Below are 23,991 nucleotides of genomic sequence, written 5' to 3'. Positions count from 1 at the left end.
GAAGGGGGGAGGACATGCTGGGCCGAGGAAGCCTCCTAGACTGTTTGTTTTTGGTTTTTTAAAGTATGAAAGGGGAGGGTATTAAAAGTAGTGCCAGATTGGGCATGGAGGAAGAATTTATGGGGCCAGAAACAGAGGACAATGGTGGGCAATTGTCTGAAGGGAGAGAAGTTGGAAGAGGGAAAGAGATACTTGAAGAAAGAACTGTTGGGAAGAGAAAAGGAGAAATGGTGGGCCTGGGGAGAGGGAGGGAGGGAGGCAGGGGGAGAGATGGGATAAGGGCTAATACTAATGGGGATGGGGGCTAATACTAATGAGCTCTTTGCAATGTATTTGTATAGGTTTCTCGGTGGCTGCTTCAATGATCAGTAGCAGCCACGGAAAACCCTTTGACCATCAGGAGAGTTTCCTTGCAAGTAATATTGATTAAAACCAATCTTACTTGCAAGGAAACCTTTTGTGCATTGGGGCACTAGTTCTAGTCTGAAATGGGAACAAACATCTATAAACCTGCCACACCCTTGACCTACCCAAAAACATGCCTAGGACCATGCCTCCTTGCCTTTTGCACGCACTTGGGTATGGTGAGTGCATATCCGGCTATGTAAAAACATTTACATGCTGATTTACGGACATATCAAATACAAACGGGCTTGTAAAATGAGAGACGTGGTTTGAATCTTCGTTGTATATACATATTCATTTGGATTATTCAATTAGTGGGGTTCTCTTGTTTTTATATTAGGATTTACATTAGGATCTAAATCATGCTCTAAATTGTGTTCAAGCATTGACTAGTGTTCACATTCTCAATATTAAGACTGTATAAATAGGGTCTAAAGTTATGCTACCATATTCAGCATCTAACTTACATGAATATTGCCACTGAATATCTGCCCCATAGTTTCATCGTGTGTTTGTGAAATATAAAAAGTTATATCTATTTACTAACCTTTAGTATCTTACTTCCTGTACAATTACATTAAAGTGGCTACAGTAAATCTTGATACTCTCATTCCAAAACATACCATATTTCTCTCCATAAGACACACCTGACCATAAGACGCACCCACCTGTACAGGAAAAAAAAAATTCTGAACCAAATAGTGTGTCCTGTCCCCTGTCCCCCTCTGGTGGTCTAATAGTAGGCTGGGACAGGGTACAGGGCACGTCTAGTGGTGAGCACGTCTAGTGGCAGTCAGCCAGCCAGCTCCCAACCAGTGCCAAGCCAGCCAACCAGTCCCAAGGCAGCCAGCCAACCAGCCAACCCATCCCCAAGCCAGCCAGCAAGCTCCCAACCCCCAGCCAATGCCAAGCCAGCCAACCAGCCAACCCACCCCCAGCCAGCCAGTCCCCAGCCAACCCCAAGCTAGCCAGTCAGTCCCAAGCCAGCAAGCCAGCTCCCAGCCCCCAGCCAGTGCCAAGCCAGCCCCCAGCCAACCCCAAGCCATCCAGCCAGCCCCAAGCCAGCCAGCCAACCCCAAGCCAGCCAGCCAACCCACCTCAAGCTAACCAGCACAAAGGCAAAGGCAGGCACCCACCCCTCTCTCGGTACCTTTTTTTGCCATCCCGGTGGTCCAGCGCGCTTTCCGAGCTCCTGCCTCGGTTCCCCTGCTCTCTTCCGGCAGCAGCAGCGGCACAGAGGTTTACAAGGAAGGCACACACTTTTTGCGTGCCTGCTTGGTCCCTCCCTGCACTTCAAATGGCTGCCTGTCAGTTCTCACGGGACAAGAACTGACAGGCAGCCATTCTGAGTGCAGGGAGGGACCAAGCAGGTACACAAAAAGCGCGTGCCTGCCTCGTGCACCACTGTGCCGCTGACACTGCCGGAAGAGAGCAGAGGAACCGAGGTAGGAGCGTGGAAAGCGCGCTGGACCGCTGGGATAACAAAAAGAGGTACGGGTTTTGTTTTGGGTTGTTTTTTTTTTAACATTCGCTCCCTAAAAAGCACCCTTATTTCTACCCCCTTTTTGGGGGGTAGAAAAAGTGCGTCTTATGGAGCGAAAAATACAGTAGGTTATTTTAAATAAATGTGCAGTATTCTCTCTGAATTTCCCTTCTTCAGCACATATGCCACTATTTCCTCTGTAGAGGTGCAAGTTATTTTACCATGAAGCCTCTTTTAAATGAAGATACTGCTACATTAACACATTTTGTTACTTTCCAAATGGTATTTACTACTCAATCATTTCAGCCAAATTTTTTCCTGCAGATGCTACAGATATACATAAAATTATACAGAAATTAGACCTGAAACAGATTAAAGAATCTTACCAATATATTCAAATTCCTCCTTTAAAGCCATACCATTATGAGAAAAACATTGCTGGCATATAAGAGCATACCTGAAGAAAAATAAAATCAAAATATGAAATATAGTACATTATGTTTTTAAGAAACTAGTGTTAACTAAACAAGGCTTTAGCAATATAGGAAGATTAGGTTCTTATCTCAATAATCTTATTTCTAGTAGAAGGATACAGTAGGCTTGACAAGTGGGTTTCTTCTTCCCTTCACTCATGAGGTTTGCAGAAGGCATCATTTACATTTTTCAACTCCACCTCGTGTCACTGGGCAGTGTCTCATTTCCCCAGTTCATACCAAAGCAATGGATAACCCCTAAGAAGAAAGAACAAGGAGGGTGTGGGGACTTCCGACAAATCAAATCTTGTCTGCTCTGCAATAAGAACAATTAAACCAATGGATACCTATCATAAACAAAGGTGAAACCAAACAAGTCACCTACCTGAGTGCAACCAGTACTATTTATTTATTTAATTCGTTTTCTATCCCATTTCTCCCCAAAGAGACTAACATTTATGCAGTTCCTATAGCTACTCCGAAAGGTTTCGCTATAGTGCTAATGGATAACTCTTCTTACTTGTTTAACAGAATTCATTAAGCATCTCCATTCTCTCTTGGTCGTTCAAAGGCAAGTATCTAGTGACACACATGTGTGTCCGAGGCAGGCTAACTTAACATATGACAGGGTGGCCGTCAAGCCTACTGAGACCTTCTTTTTTTTTTTTTTAAATTCTTTATTCATTTTTTAAAAACTTACATCAAGTGTACAATTAATAAAACATTTAAGATTAAATACATCACTGAGACTAGAGAATGACACGGGGAAAAAATCTGTCCCCGTCACTGCACCGTCCCCGGCCCACCATCCTCTGCACCGCCCCGTCACCGCCGTTCCCTTCACCGCCCCGTCACCGTCATCCCTTTCACCGCCCCATCACCGCTACTGCCATCCCATTCACCGCCCCGTCACCGTCCCTGTCTAGCACCCATCTTCTTCCCTCCGCTCCCCCATAGTCTGGCATCTGTCTTCTTCCCTTCCAGCGTCTTCTCCCCACTCTGCCTTCCACATTTCCTTTCAGGGTCTGTTCCTCTCTACCCTCTTTCAATGTCTGTTCTATTCCTTTCCACCACCACCCTTCCCTCCCTCCTTTACCATCTGTTCCTTTCTACCACCCTTCTTTCATATCTTCTATCAGTCCCCCCACCATCACTAGCAGTCTCTCTTCTCCCTTACCATGAGCAAATAGAACTTCTGAAAATTGTATTGCTGAGGCATTATTTCTAGTACGCCTTTTTTTTCCAGATGGATAATGACATCAATTTTATAATTCTTACTGTCTGCTCTGATTTCATTCACAATTTGGTTTGTGTTTTGTACCTGAGGATTCCATGAGGCATTTAACCTTTTCCTGTCTCTTCTGTGATTTCAAGTTGATTCCTTCAATAATGGAGTCTCAAGGCAGTAGCAGTTTTCTATTTTGGGCTCTTTTGACATTGTTTAAGGGATTTCTTGTACATTTGGTGCTGGTCTTCTTTGATGAGGTCACTTCAGAATCTATTTCCAAGGAAGAGAAACTTTTTCCCTTTCACCCCCTCCTTCCTTGTGTGAGCCGGAACACGCGGTCCCCGCAAGCAAGTAATTTTACATTATTTTCATTCTATTCATTCATAGAAATTAAAGTCTAGATAATGCCAGTCACATAATAAAACATGATTTTACAAAAATAATTCCCTGCAAAGTCAAGCCTGCAAGGATTACTAGATGTCTTTCAGCAGCTCCCCTCCCTCCCTCCCCCTTACCTTTGTGGCCAAGTCAAAATGATCTACCAACAATAAAATTTTAAAAACACAAAGCACACTGTACGCAGAGAAAATGTTAATTATCATTTATATTCCGCGGGTTTTCAAAGAGGTCAAGGCAAATGACTTTATGCAATGTCACCTCAGTAACAACTATACAAAAATAGACAAATATTCCCCCTCCCTTTTTACTAAACTGCGATAGCGGTTTTTAGCGCAGGGAGCTGCGCTGAATGCCCCACGCTGCTCTCGACGCTCATAGGCTCCCTGCGCTAAAAACCGCTATTGCGTTTTAGTAAAAGGGGGCCATAGTGCAAAATATAGACAGCAGATATAAATTCTCAAAACGGACACATTTTGATCACTAAGTTGAAAATAAAATCATTTTTCCTACATTTCATGAGTCTCTGGTCCTTCTTTGGTCCTTCTTTCTTCTCCTGCCCGGGCCCCTCTTTCTTTCTCTCTCCCCCTGGCTCCCCTCTTTATTTCTGCCTTTCTTTCTCTCTCCCCCTGGCCTCCCTCTTTATTTCTCTCTCCCCCTGGCCCTCCTCTTTCTTTCTGCCTTTCTTTCTCTCCCTCTTGACCCCCTCTTTATTTCTGCCTTTCTTTCTCTCTTCCCCCTGGCCCCCCTCTTTATTTCTGCCTTTCTTTCTCTCTTCCCCTGGCCTCCCTCTTTATTTCTCTCCCCCTGGCCCTCCTCTTTCTTTCTGCCTTTCTTTCTCTCCCTCTTGACCCCCTCTTTTTTTCTGCCTTTCTTTCTCTCTCCCCCTGACCCCTCTTTATTTTTTCCTTTCTTTCTCTCTCCCCCTAGCTCCCACAAAGCCATCGTGCCAATTTCTCCACTTCCACGATTCTTTCCCCTCACCCCCAAGCCAGCAGCCGATTTCTCCCTGCTCCTTCCCCGATGTCCTGATGTCCTGAACTTCATCGGGCAGCAATAGCATTCACAATTTACTGCTGTTGCCCGCTTCAGGCCTTCCTCTCTGTCGGGTCCTGTCTTCATGAAAACAGGAAGTAGGCAGGACCCGGCAGAGAACAAGGCCTGAAGCCGGCAACAGCAGCGAATTGTAAACGCTGCTACTACCCGAAGAAAGTAATGGAGCACCGAGGCAGACCGCTCCTCCCCCTTCCCAGCCGAATCCCCGCTGACCCTCCTATCTCCCCCCCCCCATGAACTTTTCCGACCCTCCCAGCGAGAGCAGCAAACCTCCTTCGCGGCTTTCTCCTCCCTCTGCCGCGTCACTGATGACATCATCAGTGATGCGGCAGAGGGAGGAGAAAGCCGACGCTACTGGAGGGAGGTTTGCTGCTTTCACTGGGAGGGTCGGAAAGGTTCACTTGGGGGGGGGGAGAGATAGGAGGGTCAGCGGGGGTTCGGCTGGGAGGGGGGAGAAGCGGTCTGCCTCGGTGCTCCAAGGCCTGGCGCCATTACCTTTTTCGCCCCTCCCGCCCCCCCCCCCCCCTTGGTACGCTACTGCTGTCCAGCTCTCCTTAGTTTGCCGGTTTTCTTTTTCGGCAACCGGCACGCGCGGCTGCTCAAAGTTCAATCTTCTGCTCTGCTGCAACTTCCTGTTTCCGGTTGGGTCAGAGCAGAAGATTGAATACTGAGCAGCCGCGCGTGCGCGGCTCTTTTGAAAGCGTTCTGGTCGCCGAAAAAGAAAGCCGGCAAACTAAGGTGAGGTGGAGAGAGGAAGCTGGTTAAACGATCGAGCCGGCGTGCGGGTGGAGGCTGCGGGGACCGCACGATCCTTTATGTCTCACTGCGGTGACAAGACCATTCACCGCTCCACGGGGCGGTGATGGCCTTGTCCCCGTCCCCGCAGAGGCTGCTAATTTTCATTCCCCGTTTTTGGCGGGTTACCCGCGGCTAAACGCGGTAGCCGCGGGTAAACCGCCACCGTGTCATTCTCTAACTGAGACCTTCTACTAAAGAGACGATAATGTAAGAACTTAATCTTCCCTTCTAGTGCAAAGGGTACAGTAGGCTTGACAAGTGTGACGTACCAAAGCAGTTCCGAGTCTACAATGGGGCAGATGAGTCTGCTGCAAGCACAGAGGACCCAAACGTTATGTCCATTTGTGCTACCACATCAAAGAGTAAACAAGATCATTTACTTGTTCCACTCCAATATTTTATATACCTTTATTATATCAGGCTTCTTTTTGTACAAGAAACAGAAAACCTGTTTCTCATTACTTTTACATTTAACCCTTGAATCAACTATGACTTCTAAAATTCGTATTTAAAAAGATGCTCATACCCACTGAAGTATAGAGAGCATTAAATTCTTGCAAAAAGGAGAATGGCTATTAGAATCCCCAGGGAAAACATCATCTTTAACTTCTCCTCAAGAACAAATTTATTTAGAGTCCTTAGGTCTAAAATTAGATTAACACCCCTTATACATACACTTTTTTTTTTTTTTTTTAGAAATACATGGAATAAAACTCCTGCCCCTCTTCCCTGGGTCAATGGTCTACATATGGAGAAAGAAAGATCTCAATCTGTATACTTTGGAAACATGGGATAGGGAAAATATGATGGAGATGTTCAAATACTTTTGTGGCATAAATGCACAGGATGCCAGTCTTTCAATTGAAAGGAAGCTCTGGAATGAGGGTGCATAGTATGCAGGTGAAAGGGGGAAGATGAGTAATCTGAGGAAATACTTCATGGGGGAGATAGAGACAAAGACTACCTAACGTCAAAGAAAGCTTGGGACAAGTACAAAGGATCTACAAGGGAGATAAGGGTATAGTAAATAGCAGATTAACAGATTAAAATATACAAATGCTTGTGCCATTCCTACTACCACTGTTTAGACCTTCAACATACAAAAAAATGCTAATTTAAAAAAAACTGAACTCAGTTTAAGATGCAGAAATTATATACCTATTTTGCGGGCCATCTCCGACCAAGTACTCAATAACTCTATCCAAAGCTCCTCTTTCACGTGGAAGAATAGGCCTTGCTAGAGGGGGACCTGGAGGGTGAAGACCTAGAAAAATAAATCTTTAGTGATTTTTTTTCAAACATTATATGAACTAACTACTTATAACACATGCAGTAATACATACCTAACACAGCACCCAAAAATATTTTAGGTTTTTTCAACTATAAGAAAAAGCCATTTCTAGGGGAAAGTACTTCCTGCTATTCTCTGGCCTTCCCTGAACCTGAATTTTACCCAGCACAAGCTGGAGTTGACTAGCCCTGCAGGATAAGTAAATGATGATCATGAAGCCGGACAACAATTCCATATTTTTTTGTTCTTTCCAATAGTGTGCTCTGCAAAGTACTTCCCTTAAAGATCAAATCATTAACACCCCCCCCTTTTTTTAAAAAAAATCAAGCTCTGCTAGAGATTTTTAATACGGGCCAGCGAGGTAAGTGCTCCGACGCTCATAGGAATTCTGTGAGTGTCATAGCATTTACCATGCTGGCCCACGCTAAAAACCTCTAGTGCAGTTTGATAAAAGGAGCCTTAAGTAACATACAAATTAAACATCTATTAGATCTACCAGAACACCCATCACGCAAAAAGGTTATATTAGTAAATTTCAGAAAGTTTGGGGACCGTTAACAGATTTTTGTAATGAATGATTAACTTTTCCCATGTTAAGGTATTTGATTAGGGGGGAAAAGGGTGGGTTTTACTTGTTGTTATTATATAATACATGAGTATTTCAATAATTTCACAGTAAGGATGATTTTATGATTTATTGAATAGGAAGGGAGGGGGAGGGATTATTAGATTCAATAAGAATTATATAAATGTTAGATTTCTTTCATATTTAAAATATTATAGAATTTTAATTTGTAATGAAATGTTTAATTTGATGCTTATATGAGAGTTAATCAAGTGTGTCTCTAAGTTTTAAATGAGTTTATTTGCTACACTTGTTGTAACATACAAAAATGAATAAAGAATTAAAAAAATAAATAAATAAATAAATAAAGATCTACCAGAACACATAGAGGAATTTTCAAAAAGGCGTCTAAGTGGCAAATAAACTGTCCAGCACATTTTTGAACAGGAAAAGCATCAGGATTTTCTGTTTGAAAATACATAGGACATCCTCACGCTTGAGACTCCTTCCTGAACCATCATTTTATCAACTTTAAATTATAAAACAAATATACCTACCTGTAGCAGGTATTCTCAAAGGATATCAGGCATATATTCTCACATGGGTGGTCATCCATGTAACCCAGTTCAGACACTAACAAGTGCACTTTCCTTTAAATCTTTAGGCAGTACCCATATCGTGTGTGTGTTGGTGCCTTCCTGTCTGACACTGGCTTGTGGGACCATCAGTTCAGTAACAAAAGCTAAGAAGTCAACTAGGGGAGAAGGGAGGGCTGTGAGAATATTATGCTAGCTTGTCCTCAGAGAAAGGAAAGATACTCAGCTGTAAGCAGGAGTTCTCCAAGGAGAAGCAGGCATATTTCCATATGTGGGACTCCCAAGCTGCCAGAATCATGTCCCTGGAAGATGTATCCACAGTTTTTGTTTTTATCGGTGTTTTATTTTTATATCTGGAAGATGTAAAGCATTGAATATACAGGAGCCTGGCAAAACAGTTGGCTTTAAAAGTAGAGAATAAATTTTGCAGAACTGCTTGCCCAAACCAACTGTCTCGTCTGGAGTTGTGTTCTAAACAGTAGTGAGAAGTAAACATATGGACTGAGGGCCAAGTAGCTGTTTTGCAGATTTCTTCAATAGATGCAGAGTGAAAATGAGCCACTGAGGCAGCCACAGCCTCTACATTGTGGGCTATCACATGACCTTGTAGCATCAACCTATCCTGAGTACATGCAAAGGAGATATAGGGCTAGATTCACTAACCTACCCAATCGTGACCGATCCGTGTCCGATTCGGGCAGGTCCGATGGATTCAGAAACCAACAATATTCTAATGGGGGGAGGAACGCCCCCATCCGCTGACATGGATCACAAGTGTGTGATCCTGACGCATGAGCAGACCATCTACTTTCCCTGTAGATGGTCTGCACATACATTTGTTTTCATTTCTGTTCTGGGTTTTTTTTTAGGGGGGGGGGGCCCGACTCTCCTGCTATCAAAAGTTGTCTTGAAGGGCGATCACCGGCGGAAGCAGCCTCTTAAACTCACTGGCCCTGACTCTCCTGCTCTCTGCTGCCTTCTCTGCAGTGCGAGCCCGCAGGTGCACTATGCCCCGATTTAAACATGAAGGCTCGTACTGCAGGGAAGGAGGCAGAGAGCAGGAGAGTCGGGGCAGCAGAGATCAGTATGGGCAGCAGAGAGCAGGGGGGAGATTGGATTCGACGCAGAGAGCAGGGCGGCAAGAGGAGAGTTGGGGCGGAGAGGCTGAAAGTCAGGAGAAGGGCAGAGAGCAGGGCGGCAAGAGGAGCTAAACAATGCAGCCAACAGCCTCTGTTCTCCCCCAAATCCGGCTCCAGGGCTTCTGCAAAGTGAGATCGGGGCATCAGAGAGCAGGGTGTGCAGAGAGCAGGGCGGCAATGGAGCTGGAGAGTCAGAAAGGACATTTGCGACTGGTCCCCAGCAGTCACTTCTTGTGTTGATCAGCCAGCCCTTTCAGTTTTCAAAATTTGTTTAGTGAATCGTGTCTCTGCCTAATTTGCATGCCATTCCCCCCATTTGCATGCGCGGATCAGAATCGGATCGGCAGAGAGGCAAGTGAATCGGACTGGAGTAAAATTGGGTTGAAAAGCGATCGGTACACGATCAGTTTGCTTTGTGAATCTAGCCCATAGTCTCCTAGCCAAGCAGAGATGGTCTTTTGGATACAGCAACTCCAAGCCTATTAGGCTCAAAGGTGACAGCTGAAAGGACCCTCTATGTGCAGTCAATGTTGAATGTCAGAGCAGTCTAAGGTGTGAATGGCTGCTTCTCCAGGATGAGAATGTGGCTTTGGAAAGAAAAAAGGCAAAATGATGGATTGGTTGAGGTGAAATAATGAAACTACTTTAGGGAAGAATTTTGTTATGTGTACAAAGGAAAAACCCTAGCATAAAAGAACCTTTTATTTTTATGAAAACTTTCTATCCCGCACCAAGGGTCATAGCCTTCTGGGCGGCTTACAGTCTAAACACTAGCTTACTAATTTATAGAGAGGATCTGATACAAGGGCTTGAAGTTCATTCACCTGGCATACAGTCATGAGAGCTATGAGGAAAACTACCTTACAAGTGAGAAGTTTGAGAAAGCAAGATATGAGTGGCTTAAAGGGAATTATTATAAGATCAGAGAGAACCACGTTAAGATCCCAAGTGACAGGAGGAGGTTTGATAGGTGGTTTTGTGTGGAATAGGCCTTTCATGAAATGGGCTACTAAGGGATATACAGAAAGCCATGGGGAGACATGATTGAGACATTTAAGTACATCACGGGACGGGTCGAGGTGGAAGATGATATCTTTCTTCTCAGGGGACCCTCGACCACAAGAGGACATCCGCTCAAACTCAGGGGAGGGAAGTTTCGTGGAGACGCCAGGAAGTACTTCTTCACGGAGAGAGTGATTGAGCATTGGAACAAGCTTCCAGTGCAGGTGATCGAGGCACGCAGCATCCCAGACTTCAAGAACAAATGGGATACCTATGTGGGATCCCTACGAGGGTCATGCCAAGGGATAGGGTCACTAGGGTATAGACTTGAAAGAGAGGGTCAGTAGAGTGGCAGTATAATTACAATTATACTTAAGGGGGTCAGTAGACTTAAAAGGGTGGGTCAATAGTGTGGGCAGACTTGATGGGCTGTAGCCCTTATCTGCCGTCATCTTTCTATGTTTCTATGTTTCTAAAGCGGTTTGTTGTCCAGGTGGGAACAAAATGCACTGATAGCACTGAGATGAACTTTCTTGTAGTGAACAAGCTCTTAGCTAATAGTTGAAATTTTTAAAGTTTGTCCTGAGAAGGAATTCCTCATACTCTGAAAGTTGTTTAACCAAGGACTTTAAATAAATGGAAGAATGGAACTGGTAGTCCATGATTCTATTGATAAGCATGGATTGCAAAATGCATTTACCAAGAGAGTGTCTAATGTTCTGGCTTCCCTTCCTTGAAGAGAAAAAAAAAAAAACAACTTAAGACCTTAGAGCAGGGGGTGTCAAAGTCCCTCCTCGAGGGCCGCAATACAGTCGGATTTTCAGGATTTCCCCAATGAATATGCATGAGATCTATTAGCATACAATGAAAGCAGTGCATGCAAATAGATCTCATGCATATTCATTGGGGAAATCCTGAAAACCCGACTGGATTGCGGCCCTTGAGGAGGGACTTTGACACCCTTGCCTTAGAGAGATGCTGAAGTTGTGCACTCTCAAACCCTGAACATTTTTGTATTCTGTACTTTGTGTCAATTTTTTAGGAGCTATTTGGACCAATAGAGGGGTCCTCACAGTTGAGCATCTTTCATCACCCTTTGTAAAGGTACCTCAATACAGTTATTTGGAGATTCATAGTCAAGAATCTCAAAAAGCTATGAACAAACAAAATCTGTCCTCTGTCTCCATTTTAATGGGAAGAGCTTGACCTTATAAAACCAGTAAAGGATATGCTCCCTGGTGGAGGAGACTTACGCCTTTAAGGTGGAGAAGGATCAGAAGGTATGCCACAGGATTCTTCTGTAGACAAATCTGGCATATCCTCAGAGTAGTTTGAGATATCCGAGTCAGACTCCTCTAAATACTCTCTCCTAAGTGAGTCTGGGTATGCACATCAAGAGGAGTGTCAATAGTGCTTTGAGACATGGATCGATGCTCTGACCTAAGAGATAACATTGAATGGGTCTATATAGACTCAGTTGCTAGACAAAGCAGGGGTGCATAACCTCATCCTCAATTAATGCTTCAATGTATCCTCAGGCTGGACTGAGGCAGGTTTGGTCGCTTTTAGAGCTGGTGTAGAATGCATCTGCAGTAGCCCTGAAAGCTCTTGTTTAAGCATAGTCCAGATCTCCTTCTGGAAAGTCGGTGATTGCACCGGAAGAGACAGACATCAGCGTGGAAGCAGTCTGCAGTGCGTGTTGTCTGGGCGTGGAAGACCTTGATGTCAAGGCATGCCTGGGAGGAAACATGATCTGCAGCAATAGATGGTAAGTCAATGATCTACATGCCTGCAGACCTTGATGTCAAGGCTTGCCTGGGAGGAAAAATGATTTGCAGCAATGTATGGTGAATCAATGCTTACTATGCATCGAGGAGATGGATGCCTGGGACAATACTATGCCATGCCTAGAAGAATGTCTATGCTTCTTAGCTTTATGTGCTACCTCCCCCAATTGGTGAGGCATGGAGGAGGAAAGGGTGCAAAAAAAAAAAAAAATAGAACTAAAAACCCAGTGTGGATAACAAATGCAGTGAAGAAGACGTTAAGTGACAAGAAAACATCGTTCAAAAAATGGAGAAGAGACCGAACAAAGGAAAACCAAAAGGAGCACAAAGAACACCAAAGGAAGTGTCACCGAGTGGTTAGAAAAGCAAAAAGAGAATATGAAGAGAGACTGGCGGGGGAAGCAAAAAACTTCAAATCATTCTTCAGGTACATTAAGGGGAAGCAACCGGCAAGGGAGGAAGTGGGACCCTTAGATGATGGAGACAGAAAGGGAGCGGTAAAAGATGAAAAAGAGATAGCGGACAAGTTAAACGAGTTCTTCACATCAGTCTTCACGAGGGAAGACACAACCAACATTCCAGAACCTGAGGAGATTGTAAATGGAGACCAAGATGTTAAGCTGGTCAAATTAGAGGTAAGCCAAGAGGATGTCCTAAGGCAGATAGACAGGCTAAAGAGCGACAAATCGCCGGGTCCGGACGGCATTCACCCAAGGGTACTCAAGGAACTAAGGAACGAAATAGCAGAGCCACTTCGACAAATATGCAACCTATCCCTAAAAACTGGAGAGATCCCGGAGGACTGGAAAATAGCAAATGTCACGCCCATCTTCAAGAAGGGTTCAAGGGGTGACCCAGGAAACTACAGGCCGGTGAGCTTGACCTCGGTCCCGGGAAAGATGATGGAAGCGCTGGTTAAGGACAGCATCTGTGAACACATTGAAAACAATGGGCAGCTAGAGTCGAGTCAGCATGGCTTCTGTAAGGGTAGGTCATGCCTTACAAACTTATTGTACTTCTTTGAGGGGGTAAACAGCCAGGTAGATAAAGGGGAATCTATAGACATCATTTACCTTGACTTCCAAAAAGCCTTCAACAAGGTACCACACAAAAGACTGCTTAAGAAGATATGGAACCACGGGGTGCAAGGGGAGGTCCACCGATGGATCAAAAACTGGCTGGCGGACAGGAAGCAGAGGGTTGGAATAAAGGGACATTACTCAGACTGGAAATGGGTCATGAGCGGAGTTCCGCAGGGGTCAGTGCTGGGACCGCTCCTGTTCAATATCTACATAAACGACCTAGAGGTGGGAACAAAATGTGAGGTCATTAAATTTGTGGATGACACCAAACTATACAGCAGGGTTAAAACCATGGAAGACTGCGAAGATCTCCAAAAGGATCTAACGACACTGGAAGAGTGGGCCAAAAAGTGGCAAATGAGCTTCAACATAGGGAAATGCAAGGTCATGCATGTGGGAAAAAAGAACTCGATGTTCAGCTACAAAATGGGAGGATCACTACTAGGGGTAAGTAACCTTGAAAGAGACCTGGGAGTGATGGTAGACACAATACTGAAGGCGTCGACGCAGTGCGCCACAGCCTCGAGGAAAGCAAACAAAATGTTGGGTATCATTAAAAAGGGTATCACGACCAGGTCGAAGGAAGTCATCATGCCACTGTATCGTGCAATGGTGCGGCCGCATCTGGAATACTGTGTCCAGTACTGGTCGCCGTACCTCAAGAAGGACATGGCAGTACTTGAGGGAGTCCAGAGAAGAGCAACTAAACTGATAAAGGGTATGGAAAATCTCTCATATACTGACAGATTGACTGTTCTCCCTGGAGAAGCGGAGACTAAGGGGAGACATGATAGAAACCTTCAAGATCCTGAAAGGCATAGAGAAAGTAGACAGGGACAGATTTTTCAAACTAAGGGGAACCACAAGTACAAGGGGGCACTCGGAGAAATTGAAAGGGGACAGGTTTAGAACAAACGCTAGGAAGTTCTTTTTCACCCAGAGGGTGGTGGATATATGGAATGTGCTTCCAGAGACTGTGGTAGACAGGAGCACCGTACAGGGCTTCAAGGAAGGTTTGGATAGGTTCCTAGAGGACAAAGGGATTGAGGGGTATAGATAAGGGTAGAGATGGGCTAAAGGGATAGGAGTAGAGGTAAGTTATAGGAATAGGAGTAGAGACAGGTTATAGAGCTAGTCAGGGACCACTGCTCAGGCAAAAGGGCCTGATGGGCCGCTGCGGGAGCGGACCGCTGGGCGAGATGGACCTCTGGTCTGCCTCAGCGGAGGCAACTTCTTATGTTCTTATGACAGATCTTGCCTTTGAAGAGAGCCTGATGCTTGATGCTCTCCATTACATCTGTGCACATGGTGTCAGTACTGATGCCAATGTTGATGCAGTTTGTGAATCTCTGCCATGTTCGATGCTGAAGAAAACAAAAAACAAAAAAACACACTTATGTTGTTGGGCTTTACACTCATAAGTGTCCTCTTTTGCATATGACCAGCAAATGTCCCAATGGTCAGGACCTAGATACTGAACACACAAATTTGGGGGGGGGGGTCAGAGCCTGAAATGGTTCAATTACATCAAGTAGATTTCTTGAAGCCATTCAGCACCCTCTGACATGGAGAGAAAAATGGCTGACGCAAAGTCAAAAGATTCGATAGCCTGGGGAGCTCGAGTGAAAAAGTACAGTGTTCCTCTGCGAATCTGCAGACTCGCTCATTCGCGGTCTGCTCCGACCACCTCTTCCTGTAGTAAAGTCGGGCTACACCAATCAGGAGCTGCGTGTCAAAACAGCTCCTGATTAGTGTAGCCCGACTTTACTACAGGAAGAGGCAGTCGGGGGCAGACCGCGAGTGATTTTCTTCACCCGCTGTCTTCACCCGCTGTCTTCACCCGCTCCAGCTGCCCTCTCCTGCCTTTTGACAGGCAAAAAAACGCATTTGTGGGTTTTTTTTTAATTTGCGGGGGTTCTTGGAACGGAACCCCTGTGAATTTCAGGGGAATACTGTATACCAAAAACTATCCCTGGGGCAAAAAAGGATTTGAAGTAGCCCGAAGGTTAAAAAATTCAAAAATGAAAAAAAAAAAATTTAACCAAACTCAGGGAATAACTAAAAAATGAGAAAAATGAATTATGGCAAAAAGCACAATAAAATGAAATGGGGAAGGAACAAAAAGATATCCAAGTTTGATGTGCTGACAAAAAACTGAAGACAGTTTCTCAGCTCTGTGAAGACTAAAACTGATGGTCCTACAAGCAGACATTGAGCAGGAAGGCACTGGCATGCATACGGTATGGGCACAGCCTAAAGATATAAAGTGATAGTGCACTTGGCAGTATCGGTACCAGGTTCTGTGAATAATGTTACCCACAAGTGAGATTACGATATCTGCTCGTCCACAGAGAAAGGGGAAAACAAGGCACAAAGTTGTCTGGCAACATTCTTATGAAAATGGCCACATACATGTCCTTGCAGAACATAAGAGTAACCTAGTGTTTAGTGCAATGGACTATAACCAAGGGATACAGGTTCAAATCCCATTATTAGAAAAAATCCAGTATTAGAAAAAATACCCACTGTATCTGAATGTACACATTTCAATAGCATTCAGACTTGAAGATGCTCTATATCTTTAGATACAGAAATGATAGATGTATTTTTCTGTTCCTTGGTTTGCATCTCATGCATATTCATCATTTTATTGTAAACCGTTTAGATACCTGTATGATAAATGGTATATAAAAAATAAAGAAACTTGAACAAAAGATTACGTTCTTACCTTTCCTAATCTTCTTTTTTGTAAATCCATGCTCTATTCCTGGACAAGTGGGTTATGCATCCCATATCGCGAGACTGGTTGTAGGAAGCCTAATTTAAATAATTTTTTCAGACCCTCCCCTCTTTCCTCAGGACTGCCCTCAGGACTCCAGTTTGTGCAAAAGCAGATAGTGACACCTGTAGAGGACAGAGAAAAGGACGGGTACAGGGACACTCCCCAACAAATAAATCTAATCTGCTCATAACTTGAAAAGTCATAACAACAAACAATTGAAACAAGTTATTGAACAGCATAAACCTGAATGAAACTGTGCTATGAGACACAGCCTGAACTAACAGGGGGGGGGGGGGGGGCACAGCTAGGGACCCCCAAGGCAAAGTGCATTCAGATGGTACTCTTAGAAAAGCTGGTCAATAAACCATAAATCTAGCTTACCAATATTTATTAAGGCAGACAATCAACAAATGAGCAACTCCCAGGGCAGGTTCCAGGATTGGAGCGTGGATTTACAAGAAAGACTGGACTGCAAAGAGCTCTCTCTGATACTCAGAAGTTCAAGAAAATGTTAAGATTACACTTTTTGTAAAAGCATTGCAATAAATGATGATTCTGGTTTATTCTGGGTTTTGGATTGATATATAATGGAGCGCTGTGTATTAATTGTTTTCACTGAATAATTTGAAATGCTTGTTGTTTGTACAAATTTTGTTTTTTTGTATGTTTTTATTTTATGTATGTTACTATTTATAAAGCTGCCTAGAAATAAGCGATTGAGAAATCTTTTAAATAAATAAATAAAAGAAGATTAGTAAAGTTAAGAACCTAATCTTTTGTTCTTGTACAATCCTACTCTATTCCTGGACAAGTAGGATGTAACAGAGCAGGCCCATAGAGTCAGGGTGGAACTGATGAGCATGCTGTCAAAAGAGGAACCAAAAGCAGCATCCTGCTTGGCCACATCAATCCTGTAAAACTTGGTAAAAGTATGCAAGGAGGACCAGATAGCAGCCCTGCAAATTTCCTCCAAAGAGATCGCTGATGACTCTGCCCAAAAGGAAGAAACATCTCTAGCAGAATGAGCCCTCACAGAAAGAGGGAGCTTCTTTTCGGCGGCGATGTAGGCAGATAAAATAGCCTTAAGGATCCATCTTGAAATGATGGCTTTTGAAGCCAGCGTGCCCTTTTGGGCAGGATCCACCAATATGTACAGGTAGTCCGATACCTGAAACTCATTTGTGACCTGCCAGTACTACAACAAAAAGTGCACACATCAAGCGACCTCAGCACTTGGTCCTGCTCTTTCGACCACGAGGTAATAAAGGTAGGCAGTCAGACCTTTTGGTTGAAACTAGAGAACACCCTCGGAAGGAAGGAGGGAACAGTGCACAGAAACATACTGGAATCCATAATCTGAAGAAAAGGATCTCTGCAGGATAAAGCCTGAAGCTTAGAAACTCTGCGGGCTGAAGTTATGGCCACCAGGAAAACTGTCTTGACAGTGAGATCCATTAAGGATGCCTGCTCCAGAGGCTCATAGGGCAGACGAGCCAGTGATCGGAGAACTAACATAGAAACATAGAAATAGACGGCAGATAAGGGCCCACGGCCCATCTAGTCTGCCCACCTTAATGTCCCTCCCCTACCTTTGCCCTGTGAAGAGATCCCATGTGCCGATCCCATTTGGCCTTAAAATCAGGCACGCTGCTGGCCTCAATCACCTGTAGTGGAAGACTATTCCAGCGATCAACCACTCTTTCAGTGAAAAAGAATTTCCTGGTGTCACCTCGTAGTTTCCTGCCCCTGATTTTCAACGGATGCCCTCTTGTTGTCGTGGGACCCTTGAAAAAGAAGATATCTTCCTCCGCCTCGATGCGGCCCGTAAGATACTTGAACGTCTCGATCATGTCCCCCCTCTCTCTGCGCTCCTCGAGCGAGTATAGCTGTAATTTGTCAAGCCGTTTTTCGTATGCTAGATCCTTGAGTCCCGAGACCATCCGGGTGGCCATTCTTTGCACCGACTCCAGTCTCAGCACATCCTTGCGATAATGCGGCCTCCAGAATTGCACACAGTATTCCAGGTGGGGCCTCACCATGGATCTATACAATGGCATAATGACTTCCGCCTTACGACTGACGAAACCCCTTCGTATGCAGCCCATGATTTGTCTTGCCTTGGACGAAGCCTGCTCCACTTGATTGGCAGACTTCATGTCCTCACTGACGATTACCCCCAAGTCTCGTTCTGCTACCGTTTTTGCTAGGATCTCGCCATTAAGGGTATAAGACTTGCATGGATTCTGGCTGCCCAGGTGCATAACTTTGCATTTTTTGGCATTGAAGTTGAGTTGCCATGTCCTAGACCATCGCTCCAGTAGGAGTAGGTCGTGCATCATGTTGTCGGGCACTGAATCTTTGTCTGTTGTGCATTTGCCCACTACATTACTCAGTTTGGCGTCATCGGCGAATAATGTTATTTTACCTCGAAGCCCTTCTGCCAAGTCTCTTATAAAGATGTTGAATAGGATTGGGCCCAAGACTGAGCCCTGTGGTACTCCACTAATCACCTCCGTCATTTCAGAGGGGGTGCCGTTCACCACCACCCTTTGGAGCCTACCTCCAAGCCAGCTCCCAACCCATTTCGTCAATGTGTTACCTAATCCTATAGAACTCATCTTGCTCAGTAACCTGCAGTGTGGTACGCTATCGAATGCTTTGCTAAAGTCCAGGTACACGATGTCCAGGGACTCCCCAATATCCAGCTTCCCCGTTACCCAGTCAAAGAAGCTGATCAGGTTGGATTGGCAGGATCTCCCCTTAGTAAATCCATGTTGTCGGGGATCCCGTAGATTCTCTTCATCCAGGATCTTATCTAATTGGTGTTTGATTAGAGTTTCCATTAGTTTGCTCACTATCGATGTTAGACTCACTGGTCTGTAGTTTGCTGTCTCCATCTTTGAGCCTTTCTTGTGGAGTGGAATGACGTTAGCCGTCCTCCAGTCCAACGGGACGCTGCCTGTACTAAGGGAGAGGTTGAAGAGCGCGGACAGTGGCTCCGCCAAGACATCACTCAGCTCCCTAAGCACCCTGGGGTGCAGGTTGTCCGGCCCCATTGCTTTGTTAACCTTGAGCTTTGACAGCTCACCGTAGACACTGCTGGGCGTAAACTCAAAGTTACTAAACGGGTCAACTGAGCCAACCCTTGTCTGTAGCTGAGGGCCGAGCCCTGGCGCTTCTCGGGTGAAGACTGAGCAGAAGTATTCATTTAATAGTTGGGCTTTTTCCGAATCCTTTTCCACATAGTCTCCGTCTGGTTTCCTAAGACGTACAATCCCGCCTGAGTTTTTTCTTCTATCACTGATATACCTGAAGAAGGATTTATCTCCCTTCTGGATGTTCTTTGCTAGAGACTCCTCCATGAGGAATTTAGCCTCCCTGACTGCTGTTTTGAGGCTAAATTCCTCATGGAGGAGTCTCTAGCAAAGAACATCCAGAAGGGAGATAAATCCTTCTTCAGGTATATCAGTGATAGAAGAAAAAACTCAGGCGGGATTGTACGTCTTAGGAAACCAGACGGAGACTATGTGGAGACTAAACTAGATTGAGATTTCGAGTTGGACAGGGTAGCCGCAGGGGGCCGAAGCCTCAATGCGCCCCAGACAGGGTAGCTGCAGGGGGAAGAAGCCTCAATGCACCCTAAGACACCAGACAACATCTGGATGAGCAGCCAAAGAGACTCTCAGAGGCTTAGGACCCAAACAAGAGAGACTGGTGATCTGAACTCTCAAGAGAGCTGATGGCCAGGCCCTTTTCCAGTACATCTTGAAGAGAAGAAAAAGACGGCCCTCCAGAACCAATCCACCTTCTTGTTGGCCGCCAGTGCCATGAGATTGAATGTTGGATGACTCCACCGTTCCACTATGTAGTTAAAGGCTCTCTGGGACAGAGACCATTACCACGGATCCAGAGTCTGATGGCTGAGATAATCTACCTGAACATTGTCCACTCCTGCTACATGTGCTGCTATTGCCACAAGATGGTTTTCCATCCACCGAAAGGTTTCATTGCAGAGACTTGCTCCTGGCGCCTCCTTGGCGATTGACATAGACCACTGCCATGGCATTGTCCAAGAAGACATGCACTGCCTGATTCCAGAGAAGACGCTTGAACTCAGGGCCAGCCAAATCGCATGAAGTTCCAGGCAATTGATAACCACTTTCTCTCAGATGGGGGCCACCTAGACCAGGCTGTCTGAGCAAAGAGCATCCCCTCTAAACAGGCTGGCATCTATCGCCAGGATCACCCATTCAAAGATCTGGAAGAGAAGATACAGGGACAAAGAAGGAGAACTCCATCACCAGGCCAGACAGTACCGAGCCCCTACTGTCCAAGGAAGACAGGCATGCAATGTGATCTCTCTGTGGACTTCCAACAGGAAATAAGCGCATCCATTGGCGCAGATAAGCCCTTACCTAGGGAATTACGTCTATGGTTGCAACCACGGACCCCAAGACCTGCAGGTACTGCCAGGCTGTCGGGACTGGAGTCTCCAGGAAGGCACGTATCAATTGGCGAAGCTTCACCTGGCACAAGTTGAACAGAAACACCTTAATTCTGTCCTGTGGCAAAGCATACTCCCAGATATTCAAAGTCCGGCATCAGCAAGAAGTGGCTCTTTTGAAAATTAATCACTCAGCCTAGGTGTTGAAGCAGCTGAACAAACTGGCAAACCGCCCAACGTCCTTCTGACTCCGACTGGGTTCTGATGAGCCAGTCGTCTAGGGGATGGACTTGAATTCCAAGTTTTTGCAGGTGGGCTGCCACTACCATCATCTCCTTGGTGAAGGTCATGGGTGCCGTCGCCAACCCGAAGGGCAAGGCCAAAAACTGGAAGTGCCACTGCAGAACATGAAACCACAGATGTTTCCTGTGATCTGGAAAAACAAGGATATAAAGCTATGAATTCCCCCGGAGCCACCGAGGTAATCACATAATGCACTGTTTCCATCCTGAAACAAGGAACTTTGAGGACTGCATTCACTGCTTTGAGGTCCAGGATCGGTTTCCAATCTTTGGGGCCTTTCTTTGGCCTGAGTCAGGTTCCAGGATGGGTTCTATGGCCGCAATGTCCAGCAACCTTTGAACTATGGCCTCCACTTTGGCTGCCTTGCTTGGCCTCCTCATGGAGAGTCTAGAAAGAGCTCCAATAGGCAATGGCATAACGAGGGTGAGAGGTTCCCGGGATGGTGGCATTCCTCCCACCTCCACATACTCTTTCTTACCCCTCCTGCCGCACACACACCACTTCCATTCTCCCGAACCTCTGCAACATTCCTGGCTCAAGCAGCAGTCCCCAAGCTGCTGTCGCGCCATCATCAGCTCTTCATCTGATGTCACTTCCTAGGTGCAGGTCCAGGAAGTGACATCAGAGTAAGAGCAGATACTGCTGGCTACTCGTGCCAGGAACATTACAGAGGTACAGGGGAAGGGAATCAGCGGGAAAGGAGGTGGCGAGGATGATGGGTGCCTGCGTCCTCACCAAAATGCCGCCTGAGGCAGACAGCTTCCCCCCCCCCAATTACTACACCTCTGCTGACAGGGACTGATTAAACTCAAGTTTTCAGCCATCACAAAGAATATCCAGGACCCAGTGAGCAGAAGTGATAGCCAACCATTCTGTCAGTAAGGCAGAAAGTTGACCTACAATCACCAGAGGAGCAGATGAGGGCCTGGCGTCAGAATTTTTTCTTAAGGGTAGATGCCGAGCAGCTCCCCGATGACTGTGGATGTCAGGATCCACCAAACCACTGTTTGGCTGACCAATAGGATCGCTGCTCTAAGGAGCCCCCATAGTACTGACAGGAAAGTCTGGAGGAATGAAAGCTAAAATGTCCCAGATCTCAAGAGGACTGGGGCTTGCTGTTGGGCAAGGACTTGGTTTTATGGTCCTGCATACTAGCCATGAGGTTGTCTAAACCTTTACCAAACAGTAATTGCCCTCTAAAAGTTAAATTTACTCAGGGTCGCCTTATAGGATGAGTCACCAAACCACTGCTGGATCCACAACATCCTACATGCCAAAATATAGTACGCCGACAGCTTGTTCACCACTATGAAGAGATGAGATATTACACGGCGCCCGACAGAGAATCCATACCTGAAATTAAAAAAGAGGATATCTTGAAGCACTATAGTGTTAGGATCATGATGAAACTTTAAACTGCAAGTCCAGAAACCGAAAAGTCAGCCATTTGAGGACGAAATCAATCCTACGATCCTGTGTGTCCTTTAACACAATCCCTCCATCACTAGGGAGAGAAATGTGCTTGGTGACCTGGGCCACCAGGGAATCTGCTTTTGGGGACGCAAAAATTTAGTAGTATGAAGCCGCAGTCTTTGTTCTTTCCTGATTTCCAGACATAGCAAAGATGTTCACAGATCACTAGGAGGCGCCGGAAGGTCTGAGAGTTTGCTAGAGCTATGTCCAAGCTCTACCCAATGACGGATGTGTTTAATCAGCAATTCTGCTGCTGATTACCCAACCTCCAATTTCAACTCCTGGAGGGATTCAGAAATTAGCCTGAGGGATTAAAGAATCTCCGCACCGCGAGGTCCTCAGTCATATTTGGAACCTCTCCTAGATCCGGCTCTTGGAGATCTGCGAGCACCGCTACATCCCCCGCAGTAGTACCTGCCTGTGTAAGTAATGGCATTGTCAGGTCGTCTTGGTCATTTTGTGTCATCGGATGGCCAATCATACCTGGACATTTCAGGGAATCTGGACTTAAGACCCGTGCTTAGGAAGGGGGAACCCCCTAACCTAGCAAGGATGCTAGAGACGGCACGCAGATAGTGCATTTGTCTTGGCCATATAAGCCTGCAACAGCATGTTAATAAATTCCGGAGGAAACCCCTTGTTTGGGGCAGCAGCTGTCTCCTGGGAGCTCTGTTTGGTGCTTTGGGAAGATTTTTTTCACCTTTGACAAATTGCGGCTGCGTTTCACCAGGTTCTGCAAGCGTGCTGTCCCCAGGGGCCAATTTTGACTTTTTGGACTGGCCCCACCTGGAGTGAGCGGCAGGACCCCTTAAAGGGGTCGAGGAACCCAGGGCCGACGAAACCTCACCCACTTCCTGCGCTGCTGGCGATACCACCGGCCAGGGTCCTCTGCCACCCAAGGAACTTAATGTGCACGCAACTTGGCAGAGGAATGCCGTCGGCTCCGATCCCGGGCACACCTCCACAGAGTCATGGAGTCTGCCTTCAAATTCACTAGCAGACCAACTTGGGGTGAGCCAGTTCCCAAGGGAATGCTCCCTGAGCCCTAATTTGAAGATGCAGGCTATCCAAGAGGTGCACTGCAAAGCAGCCAACCCCCTGGAAACAGATTTTATCCCCAAAGACTGATCTCCCGCAGCCAGAGCCGTCCTCACTGGGAACCTCAGCAGCACAAAGAAGCAAAATCTGTAAAAATACCAGTAGAAGAAAAATTAAATACGAGCAGAAAAGACTAGCTTGTAGCTTGTCTTGCTTGCAGGAAAGCAACTGGAGTCCTGAGGGCAGTCCTGAGGTGAGGGTCTGAAAACAATTATGTAAAATAAGGCTTCTTAGTAGTCTTGCAACATGCGATGCATAACCCGCTTGTCCAGGAATAGAGCGGGATTGTACAAGAAATGCCAATTACTAGTACTGATCTAGATGCTTAAGGTGGCCAAAAATGTTAAGAACATGAGAAAATCCACATTGTGCCAAAGTTCCGTCAAGCCAAGCATTTTCACAGATGAGCAACAGTTCTCCCAAGTTGACCTGACTACAAATTTATGATTTTTCCTCCATGAACTTATTTTTCCTTCAGGAACTTATTCAAACCTCTTCTGAATTCTGCTATTTGGGTTGCATTGGCCACATTCTCCGACATATTCAGCAACTTAATTATACACTGTATAAAAAACCCCACAATTCTACAA

The 23,991-nt window shown here is 45.6% G+C and overlaps 1 protein-coding gene across 3 annotated transcripts in view; it reads right to left on the bottom strand.

Moving 5' to 3' along the window:
- LNPK (lunapark, ER junction formation factor) overlaps positions 1-23,991 on the bottom strand; it is a 192,374-nt gene that overhangs the window by 21,668 nt on the left and 146,715 nt on the right. For all 3 annotated transcript variants that reach the window (XM_033946157.1, XM_033946158.1, XM_033946159.1), the window contains 2 exons: positions 6,998-7,103; positions 2,275-2,345 (listed from right to left, as the gene is read on the bottom strand). In XM_033946157.1, coding sequence (XP_033802048.1) covers positions 2,275-2,345; positions 6,998-7,103 — 177 coding nt within the window. The remainder of the gene's footprint in view (positions 1-2,274; positions 2,346-6,997; positions 7,104-23,991) is intronic.

Source organism: Geotrypetes seraphini, chromosome 5 (genome assembly GCF_902459505.1).
Source record: "Geotrypetes seraphini chromosome 5, aGeoSer1.1, whole genome shotgun sequence".
NCBI classification, from domain to species: domain Eukaryota; kingdom Metazoa; phylum Chordata; class Amphibia; order Gymnophiona; family Dermophiidae; genus Geotrypetes; species Geotrypetes seraphini.
Note: the sequence above shows the minus strand (reverse complement) of the source record. Positions and strands in the feature narration are given on the sequence as shown.